The 12,096-nt window shown below is 34.2% G+C and overlaps 1 protein-coding gene across 2 annotated transcripts in view; it reads right to left on the bottom strand.

Annotated features, from left to right (window-relative positions):
- The window catches only part of MEI4 (meiotic double-stranded break formation protein 4), a 148,537-nt gene that overhangs the window by 37,485 nt on the left and 98,956 nt on the right, over positions 1 to 12,096 (bottom strand). For both annotated transcript variants that reach the window (XM_054821875.1, XM_054821876.1), the window contains one exon: positions 9,498 to 9,629. In XM_054821875.1, the coding sequence (XP_054677850.1) occupies positions 9,498 to 9,629 (132 nt within the window). The remainder of the gene's footprint in view (positions 1 to 9,497; positions 9,630 to 12,096) is intronic.

Below are 12,096 nucleotides of genomic sequence, written 5' to 3'. Positions count from 1 at the left end.
ACTCTAAACGCACTACAGCCATTGTTCCCAACTAACAACCTGAGCTAAGCCATATGAAAATCCAGAATTCAATCCAAGCACAAACAGAAGGTAAAACAAAACCGCTGCTTATCAAAAAAGAACGTGCAAGGAACAGAAGCAATTTTTCTATGCTCGATGGCATACCACAGTACACTGCAGAAGATCTGCCACTGTGCACATGTTTAGTGGTTATAAGGTCTCACAGTGAGCTACATAATGAGTTTTTAAAAGCACTTAAACATTTTAGAAAGCACTGAATAAACATCAGTTAATCTTCCTGCTATTGTGATTTAAAGTAATGATGGTTATGAGTCAACTCTATAGGTAGATAAACACAGCTTCAAAGGTATTTTTAGCAAAAAAAACCCAAAACCAATAAATGAGGTCCCAATGGGGCAAGCTGATGTTCTAATTCATTATGTACAGAACTGTCTCACATGTTTAGAGAGAAGCAAGTGTTTGCAAAGCTAAGAAATCCAAAGACATCAATAAGTTCTGTAAAATGAATGTTTTGAAAGAAAGATGAAGTGATGATTACACTAGTATCCACTATCATTCCATAGTTTACATTTTACTATATTTAACTAGGATCTTATTTAAGAACAGTTTTAATTATCAACTGTAATTACTCTTCCAAACAAAAATCCATTATATCAGTAATTTCTAGTTAGAAATTCTAGAGTTACGACTCTTCCCTTTTCCATTTTATAAGGATATGAAATAATAAAGCAGCAAATAAACTGCAAAGCCATTGACACAGGAACTGTGCATTTATACTGTATCCTGAAAAGCATTTAGTGAAGCTGTGTTAAAAGTACATAGTAATGAAGACTAAACAATTCTCCAAAAGAAAAAAAAAATCAGAAGGTAAATCTGTAACAAAATGTTACCTTGCCTGTAAAGTGATCTTTTAAGAGAACATATGGTATGTTGTTAATTCACATAGACAACTCCAATATCCAAAAGCATTAAGGAAGTGGTGCTTAATTTTCTGTAACATCATTCCATTTTGCAAATCACTGTCAGTAAGTGAGAATGCTCCATGAAGAAAGGAGGTTAAAAGGAGCATTAAAACTACCTATTTGGAGATGCAGATTAAGTAATAATCAAATGGTCTTCCAGACTAGTGGGTATACCACATCTGCCACAAAAATCAGATGCTTCTTCCTTATTCACATTCTGCTTTCAAGCATGCTAAAGGATTAACAGAGCTGTAAAGAAAGGAATAGCAAAAGGACAGAATTAATGGTAATAATAAGGAAGTAAAAGCAGCATCAAACCAGATAAGCTTTCATTGCACTTTTTTTTTTTTTTTTTTTACTGTACCAAGAATTCGAATAGGTCAATTTATAATCATGTTATTTTGATTTTTTAAAAGCCTGGATTTTGTGCATGATTTGAAAAAAGATTTCCAGGTATATTACTTATTGACCTGTTGAGGTATGATATATTCTGATTTCTGTAATTAAGCATTTTTCCTTTTCCAATATTATGTTTCCATGAATGAGATGATTCACGAATATTAAGACTAATAATTCTCTAGTCAACAGTAATACAAAGTTCTCATGTAACTGATATTTGCTGCTTCTATTCCCAAACACACCTGAGATTTTCTCATTACACGTCATCCTCAATTTTGTCAAGCACCTAAGTGCAGTCAAAGCCTTGCTACCTTTTAGCTGTGTAAGAATACTTCTAAACTCCTTTCTACTTAGCGCTATCATTTTATTATAGTATGAAGGGAAGAGAGAAACTGCATGAAAAATTTGTCATTTTCTAGTTCTGTCTGACACACAAGCATCTTAAAATCTAATCTGTAATAGGGGATGACATATGCAGGAGAAGCGGGTATACACTTCAAAGGTGTATGGCACTCTTCTGATACATACTGAGTCTCTACTGCTTCTTTCACTCCTATCTTTCAGGGGAGAGATTTATGTTTTCACAAGTCTGTATCTCCAAACTAAGTATATGTCTATGAAACAAAATGCAGATCCACTGATTATTCTATTCAGCTGTTATTTCTTTTATTACCAGTAGCATCAGCAGTCACATGGAATAAAAAATAATCCTACATTTACCCAGAACATTATTTTGCAGCATCTTTAACCATTCACAATTTGAAATATGTTACAACCCGTGCTTACCAGCATAATAAGGAAAGAAATGACATCTTAAAAAGGACGAACAGATGTCCACGTGCAAGTCTAATTATTTTTGTGAGGTTTACATGGCACCAATCTCTTTTCTTTTTTTCTAACTCATATAAAAGTTCTATTACAACATATATGAACTTATAGCTGAAGAGATTAAACATACTGCATAAACGATGTAGACTTCTTGGAAAGAGGAGCTTATCTGTAGAATTCTCTACATCACATCAGACACACTCGCATTTGAAATAAAGCATGTGGTGGGTACCACACCTGCCCAGACCATCCACTGTATACAGAATGGCTGCATGGAGAAAGGCTTATGAAGACAAGCCCTGACATTAATAGCTCAGTTCTTAGCACTTTAAACCTTTCTGTTATCTAGCTGAACACAGCTCCAGGCAAACTCCATTTTCCCCAATGGATTGATTGCCAACGGAGCCAGTCGATCTTGACATTTGCAATGTCTCTAATTTGCAGGCCTGCCAGAAAAAAATGGCTCTCCAGCCACAGAAATATTTTACCCCTTTATTTGCTTCCACATAGAGCTGTTGGCGTGTAGTTTGACATTTCAGTGACACGTCTGTTTGCTACACAGTGCTGAACGGCAACAAAAATATCAGAAAATGCTCAAAATCATACTGCATCCATGTTCCTCCTTGTTCTTTTTCTTCCTAAATATGCTCCCTGCATATACTGTTAGTTTAACAGAGCTTCCTATTTACAGGCATATGCATCAGACACACCATAGCTGAATGCATGTTACAAGAAACTCCCATACATGTATCCTGCACCCTAGTTCATCATCAATCTCTTCCAATGATGCGTACACTTAAAGAATTTGAATTCTGGGAACTAAGTTAACTCATTACTTATCCTAACTGAAATATAACTTGTTACAAACATGTAATAAGGTGACTTACATCATAAGTTTGTCAGTGTTCAGATGGAAGTCACGCTTTGCATGACTACCTGTTACAACTGTTCTGTAGGATCAGGCCTTTCCTGGCATGACAGCTCTGGCCCAGATCACCCAAAAGAGATCTTCAGGGAGATAGGATGGGATTTTCCTCCCTTAACTTTAGATGTCTACAACATAAATATCTACATTTCAGCTGATCAACTTAAGTTTCATTCCTCAGGGCCAGAAGAGATAAGCAGAGATCTCTGGGGCCAATTATCATAATTACGTTACATTCAAAATAGGTTGGACAAGAAATGCCTCTTTCCCTCCCTTGACTATAAAGGGAAACTAAAGTAAGCAAACATCATAGAAACCTGAAGTTAAGTGAGACAAATCCCACGATGTGTCTAACTGCTTTGGCTCATTTGAATCAAAGCTATTCTGTCGTAATGAGCCTGATTCTCAAGAATTTATATAACACTCAACAAAGCCTTGCATGACTATCTATCTTCACACTGGCAAATTTTTCAGTTAACCTTAGCTGCTTGGTTGACATCTGTGAGAAGCAGACAACAGAGTCTACTACTATTTAAATAGGATGAATCCCACCCTGTATTCTGTGTCAAAGTCTAACTGCACCATTCATTTCAGGAGAAAAGTTAGCACCCATGTTTGGCTTTGGACTTAATGCTTCATATAACATTAAGAATTACATATAGCTTGGTGTTTTGATTTAAAAAAACACCACGCATAAGTATTCACTGTACAGTTTTTGTGATAGAAATATTTTAAAGTTTAAAAATGGATAAATAGTGTACAAAAAGTAATGCGATACAAAAATGTAATGCTAGACAAGCTATGTACCAGCAATCACTGAACAACAGGGCTTTCCAAAACCTCACAGTACGTCTTCCTTTTTCTGTTTTCAAATCTATTTTCTGGTTTTTAATTTTCTTTTTCAGAGTTCTTGGAATTAACACCTGGAGGGTTAGAAATATGCACTGAACAAATATGTGCTTTCCATTTCTGGTTCTCTGTCTTTGAAACAGTTATCATAAAGGAAGATCTGCTATCATGGTGAGGAGCTCAACATTTGAAAAATAATCCATCTTCCACAGTATCGTTCTGAAACCTTAGTATCTTAAAATTATATCTGCTCTGCAGTAGGAATCCAATTGGGGATCAGATTTCTATTCCATAGGAAGATAAGGTTCAGTTACTGTATTCTTATAAACCATATTTATGAAGCATGAAAGGTTCCTATTACAGATAAAAATGAAAAGTACGTATCGAGCATCAGTAAAAATTAAGGGATCCAATTGAGTTTATATTAATATGTTTTTGCTTAGAAGTCAGTGTCCTGGTGTCAGTGAAGCGCTGAAGGAAGCTCATCTTCACTTTAAGCACATGATGAAGTACTTTAATGAATTAAAGCAAACTACTAATTTGCTTGAGAGTTTACTACCATAAAATTCATCTTAACTGGGTGAAAAATCAGGATAACTATACTGTTTTACATGCTCCTTAGTTACCTCTATTGTCTATATTAACATGTGGGAATATTGGTCCAAAGTACTGAACAGAACTCTATTATTCACATATTTCACATTAATTTGTCATATCCTAAGATTAATGGATTTGGCCAATTAGGGAACAATATAAAAACATGCAGAGTAATCTCTGTACTTTTCTGGTGTAGTTCATTAGATACACTCTCCTACAGTCAATCTATTTCTTTAATTTGCAAAGCTAGGGGCACAGATAGCTCTTTAAAACTGTGGGTCATAGACAGATAAGCTTGTTCCAAGAGGACACAGATATGAACTCACTAAAATCAGTCAGAATTTTAAAAGTAAAAAACTTTCAATATTTATCACAGGACATACCCACAAACCTACCTGAGCTGAGCATACTTCCTATTGAAGAAATGATTGAATATAAAGTTGCATATTCTGGAATGCAAATATTTTACAAACTATTTGCAGCTTAGGTCAAGTCTTAATGAGGAAGTTAAAAATGTTGAGATATCTAGGTGATTCATTTAGAAAAATTAAAAGGAATATTCTTATGAATCCAAGTCAGCATTGGAAAACATCTTCATTAAAAAAAATAGAATTATACAAAAATAAAACATAGAAATTTGCTTCCATGATGTCCTGCTATCAGCTGAGACAGAGTTAATTCTCTTTCCAGTAGCGGGTATAGTGCTGTGTATTGGATTTAGTATGAGAATAATGTTGATAACACCCTGATGTTTTTAGTTGTTGCTAGGTACTTGTAGTGTCTACACTAAGTCAAGGACTTTTCGGCTTCCCATGCCCTGCCAGGTGCACAAGAAGCTGGGAGAGCACAGCCAGGACAGCTGACCCAAACTGGCCAAAGGGATATTCCCTACCATATAACGTCATGTTCCATATATAACTGGGGAAGCTAGCTGCGAGGCAGGATTGCTGCTCAGAAACAGACTGGGCATCAGGTTGTTTGTTTTTTTTTTTCTTTTTGCATGTGGTGAGCAATTGCATTTGTGCATCATTAGTTTTATATATATTATTATTATTGTTGTTGTTGTTGATGTTAGTATATTAGTATTAATATTATCATCTTCCTTTGTTACCCTACTAAACTGTCTTTATCTCAACCCACAAGGCAGGGTTTATTTCCATTCTTCTCCCCATCCCCTTGGGGAGGGAGGGATGAGCATCGTGCTTAGTTACCAGCTGCATTTAAACCACGACAGATGAATAAACTATTTTTTCAATTTCTGTTTTTCACAAAGTGTTTAAAAGTTAATTGCAAGCTAACCTGAATACGTCTCAGATGATTTCTTTATTTCTCCTATCTGCCAACAACAAAAAAAGAAAGAAACAGCAAAACAAAAAGAAAACAGGTATTTGCACACCCTTAATCATAACTAAAATTCAGAGTCTCTAATTTGATTGTCTTAAGTGGAAGACATGAAAGTAACAGCAGTTTTACTTAAGTAACAAAACAGGATTAGGATATTTGTCAGCTAATGAAGTTTGATTACATACAGTATTATCCTTCTGCAAATTCTAATTTAAGTATTTATGAAGATTTTTTTTTAAAGCTGTCATTTGGTATATTTCAAACTGATACTATACTGTTAGTTTTGATTATGAAACAAGAAAAAAAAATTTTAATCCTTTTTAGAATCATGCATACCAAAAGTAATGCTATACAAAGTTAGAAACATTCAGAAGCATGTATGTAAATCAGGCTGTCAGAAATACTAGAGTTCAGTGTCCTATTGGGATAAGTAGAAGTGTTTTTGTTAAGCAGTATTTCCAGAAATAATTATCACATGCAGAACATATAAGAGTTTGTAAACGAACACAATACATCTATCTGGACTAAATGCAAGAATGCATAAACTTTAACGACACTGACTTCACAGCAAGCTAAGCAAATCAGAACTTCAGTAACTTTCCCTACATGAACTGCAGCTTTTCAAAATCTTACAGTCCTACAAAGCATCAGCCACAGGTAGACCACAGCTCCTGCGGCTTCAAATTCAGCCACCTTGAACCTTCCACTATTCCCAGAAAAAGTCCAAACACTGTGTTGGGGGGTGAACACATCAAGACTACTTTGTCATTGTAAAATTAGTCAGTGGAGTCTCTACCTAAGTGCCTGAAGCTCACTTACTCTTCCGATGCTCATTTAAGTGCAAAGTGTTTTAAAAAGACTCAAAAGAAAGCCCCATAAGCTGTGGTAAAATTATATGAAAGACCTATTCCAGACCAGTTTGTTGTTGTTGTTTGATCCAAGATGCATTAATCTTCCAAGAAATGCTTATAATGCTGGATGAGGAAAATATAAATAAATAAACTACCGTAACAGTTAAAAAAAAAAGAGAGGGTCTACCACATTTCAGTAGCAGAAGGCAGATTGACAACTTACAGGAGGAAGAAGCAGCAGAGCAGGGCTCTAAATTCTTGAATATGAGAGAATGAAATTATTTCTCTGGATGAACAGAAAGGGCTGTTTAAAGAAAAAAAAAGGGTGAAAGAGAACCTTATAAAGTGTTTTGTCAGAAAAATCTTTCTATGTTTCCCATTGCACAAAAATAAACATACATTTCCTCACTTGTAAAAGTGGGAGGCATTTCTAGGCTCTTGGTGGTAGAAAGTCTGAAAATCGGTACTGTGGATTGATAATGGCTAAGATTTGCAGCAAGCACAAATGCAAGGTAATTAAAATGAGACAGATGGAGGGCTGCAAGTAGCAAAGACTGAACCTGGAAAAGGATTTTGTCCTGAAGCTGAAAAGGTCAAGTAACAAACGCATTTTACTGTCCCAAATTTCAGTCCACATATACAAAGTATGAAGAAACAGAATAAATTTACAAGATCAAAAACATCTTTAGTTTTTCTTTTCAATAAATGAGTACAAGTCTGTGTCCCTGCAGAAATTGTCTCCCACTCCACAGGCACCTTCCCTTCAGTTCTAGATACATCTTTTTCTTCAGTTGCTCCAGGAAATACAGCTGCAGGTTTCCATTTCTGGACGGGGCTGGGGGTAAGGGAAGAATCAAGCAGAGTGATAGCTTTCCCAGAGGTGAAAAAAAAAAGGAAAACTGCTGTACCATCAACTAGGGGTATCAAGCAACCCTAGTGAGACTGGCATTTAAGTAGTTTATTATACCAGCTGCAGTATATAAGAACTGTTCAGGGATTATATTACCTACTTCTCTATATTTATATATGAATCAAATCTTCCACTATCTTCCCATAAATAAATAAATAAATTACATTGTCAGTAATAAAATAATTTGTCATTAGAAAAACCAAAATCACTTGTGGAATTAAAGAGAATCTTTCAAGGTTAAAATCACAGGGTACTAATTTACTTCCATTTCCCAATTGCAAGTTACAGAGGTTTGTAATCCCTTTTATTATGATATTAGAATCAAATATATGATTGTTTTCAACATAAAGTTAAGCCAAAGAGGAGCCAAACTTATTTTAGAAAGTTTTAGAAATAAATTTTATGTACCAAATATGAAAGTAATACTTAATTACAGTATGGCAAGGTTATGTAGTACCATAGTAACTAACTCAGCAAAGTGCAACGCGCAATGTAAGCTTTTCATCAGTGTGGAACACTGGAGAGTTCTGTGTTGCCACTGGCAAAAACTTTGCTGAAAGGAGGGATGACTAATTCTGTTAAACAGGTGAGATTTAATAATGTTAAAGATGAGCAACTTGTTTAAACTTAAAAAACATTTTTTTTTATTTTTAATTACATGCTTCCCTACCCTTACATTTATTTAAAGTCTGTCCACTTTTAGTTGCCATCAATAACTCTGGTATGCTACTAGTGACTTAACAGAAGACACAGCGCATTGTCCAATTCTTTCAAAACTGGCCTTTCTGAAGCCTTTTCAGAATATAATTCAAACACGCTAGAAATCTGGATTGGAAATTACATGTTCCCTTTCCAGCAGTCAGAACTTACTCCCATATCATATCCTAGACAGAAAAAGAAAAAATTAAGACTGCTTGAGCAACACTTACAACACTGTTGAACTGGACCACCACTAGATATATGTATAATGAATGTTTTCTATATATATCAATAACTTTATTTGCCATCAAATAAAAAGCTGCATGCTTTCTTTTTATTGACCCTTCTAGGATAGCATAGAATCAAGTCATAATCTGAAGTGAAACAGAACAGTTTGCATTAAATAAATATCACCACACTCAAATACATCAGAAATCTATGACAACACAATTTATTTCATACATCTCTTCTCCAAATGTTAAAGGAACACCCACTTACTGTCTTTCTCTTTTTTTAAACTCTATAGTTTACTGGGAAAAAATTAACCTAAGAATAAAATTTACGAAAAATATTATCCCCATTCTATTCTGTTCTTCATCTCCTACTCAATGTAATGAACTAAATATAATTTTAAGTGTTGGATAAGTTTTGTGTCATGAAACACATGAAACATGAAATATAATTCTGAAATAAAATGATGCAACTTTCTTTCCAGTTTTACATGAGCTAGAGATAGACATAATTCTTTGTGGGTCCGGCTGGATACCTAAGTTGTATTGTCTGCATAGCCAACAATTTTCACGTTGCAATAACTGTTTTAACTAATTATTTCAAATATTTTCCAAATTGTATAGCATGATCTTAAACCCTACACACTCTATTTATTATATAGTCTGACAATTTTACTTTTGCTCATAAGGAAATTTTCTTTTACTTGATATCTCTTTTTTTTAATCTGCTGTTAAAGTTAGATGCTAGCATTTTCTGGGTTCTTAAACCTGCATATTATATAGAATGATCCATTTATTACATTTTATGAAACAAATAGATAAAGACAAAACACTCCCCAACACCACTCTTCGGCCCTTCTCCAAAAGAAAAGATGACAGTACCTGGTGAGCTTGCAATAGCTGCTCAGCAAACTGACGTACTTCTGACAGTAGAAGAGATATTAAAGAATTTCTTAGCATGTTGTTCCTTGCTAGCAAAACCAGCGTGTGTGATACAGCATGCAGTGCCTGAAACTAAAGAGAAGTAACAGTAAATTTAATCTTTAAAATGTCTCTGTCTTTTTTACCCCAAACAATTGCCTTAAATAGAAATACATTTACATATTAAAATTTTAAAAGAAAAAAGTCAAATTAAAAATTTAAGAGAGTTTAAAACTCTATTAATTACATACATATGAGATCTATGAGGAACCCTCACCCATCACCTAGAAACTTTCCTTTCTCAAAAGATTAGCACTACAGGAAACCGTCACGTGAACAAACTCCTCCAAAAGTCTGAATTCCCCAGGAGGTAGCTTTTCAGAATTAGCTGTCGTCATGCCCATTTGCTTTCATAGAAAGTGGGTGACTACCCTGCACATACAGTAATTCTGTTTGTCACAGGTAGACAAATGAACAAACAAATTCATTGAAATTCAAACACATAAGCAAGCTAAGAGCTATACTGGAGCTTTCTGTCAATAGTTATCAGGAATAAACTTGATTAAATGCTAACCAACAGAAGATAAACTATATTTTCAAATTCAAACAATTCACTTTCATATTGTTGTTTAACAAGCTGTAACCAAGGCATTTCTCCTGAACTACAGGAGGAGTGATGTGAACTTAAGTGAGAATTATATTAGTAATTATTTTTTTTGCCATGGTCTTTTCTATTTAAAAAAATAATAACCTGTTTTCTTTGTTCCCCGAAATGGAAATGTATACCTATTATGTAAAACATACTTCTCTATCAAGTAAACATGACATTATTTCATAAAACACTATTAACTTATCATTTATATATATAAATGTATTGGAGTTCTTTCAAAGAAAAAATAATATACATAAAATATTACTATAATTTATTTTTTATTTAAATGCATATCCCTACAACATTAATATTCAGTATCTCTTTGTAAATGAGTATTTTTGACTGACAAAAGGATACTCTGACCCAAATTTGTATGTGTAAGAATAGCTACCATGTCTTAACCACTCAAAAGCAGACCATCACATGCTATTAACAATCTAGTTTATTCCTCTAGACAGCTCACGTGTGTATACACACGCACACATATATGAATAAAATACCTGCCCATCATTTACAAGTTTGCATAGGATGAATCCTCCTGTAAATCACTTCCAAACACACGAAGGTAGGAAGGCAATCCAGTAGCAGTCAGCATAGATTTATTAAGGGGAAACCGTATTTAACCAACCTGATAGGTTTCTACAGTGAGATGACCAGCTGAATGGATGAGGGGAAAGCAGTGAGTATCCTTTACCTTGACTTTAATATGGTTTTCAACACTGTCTCCTGTAAATTCAGTACTGTCAAAATTTTGGGCGAGGTAAGCGGACAGTAAGGCAGACTGAAAACTTTTGCTATAAAAAACATTAATTTACAGTTACTGCTTGTCTGCCTGATCAGATGGTCAAACTGCCCTGCCAGTTAATGTAATGCCTATTTACCTGCCTCTTACAGCTGAGGAGTTTGATCTGTTCAGTTATCATCTGCCCAATATCAGACAATCTCCTATGCACAGTCATAACAATAAAACTTTAGTAAATCTTTGCTGTTAATCATCTCGCTTTAGCAAGCAATCCCAAAACAAATATAAAAAGATAACTACAAGACAGACATGTCATGTTCAGAATCAAATCTGCAGAGATACAAACTCCTCATATTACAGAGAATTAATAAATTGCACACATATAGGTTTGAAAATCTGTGAGATTAAAATCATTCATAAATGTATACACCAAAGAATCTATAAAGATGAAATGTGAATGATGGTGAGATAAAAATAGGTTTCTGAACAATTAAGATGATATGAAAAGATAATGTAATGCATGCACCTACATGTGCTTTGAGGATACATGAATTAAAATCAGACTTCTACAGACTGGAAATGCACACCCTTCCAAACAAGATGATGACGCCTCTTCCTAAAATTAATCTAGACATTTACAGTTTTGAAAGATCTTCCACAGTATCTACTAAAACTATTATGACAAAGTTTGCAATATCTGGATAGTTCTGCCTTGACAGAATCCATGTTGCAAAAAGGTACAACTGCTTCAAATCATTACTCAAGGTTTAAACAATGCTAAAAACCAGCACATTTTTCATTAAAGTCCCCAATAATTTTTACTTCTTTTTATAAGGATGGATACATATTTTATAGGTCTGTATTTTCAGAGTGTAACATTGAGTATACTTGCTAATTTGCCTTTGTTAAGCAAGCGAACTAAACAATCCAGAGTATTTTTTCAATGCTCCCTCTCTCAAAGAATGTATACAAATGTATACATTTACTCACAAACATGATTAGAATTGTTCTTTTTAAGCTCTCTTCTATGTCCTTCAAGATTTTTAGGCATAGTGAAACAAAGAAAATTTTTAAATTTTTTGTAGTTATTAATGCTAGCAGCTGAGATTTAACTAAAATAGGGTCTTTCACAAAATTACTGTATCCTTTCTGGTTTGGCAAGAGTT

This window comes from Grus americana, chromosome 3, assembly GCF_028858705.1.
Source record: "Grus americana isolate bGruAme1 chromosome 3, bGruAme1.mat, whole genome shotgun sequence".
Classification (NCBI taxonomy): domain Eukaryota; kingdom Metazoa; phylum Chordata; class Aves; order Gruiformes; family Gruidae; genus Grus; species Grus americana.
The sequence above is the reverse complement of the archived record's forward strand: the minus strand, read 5'-3'. Positions and strand labels throughout refer to the sequence as shown.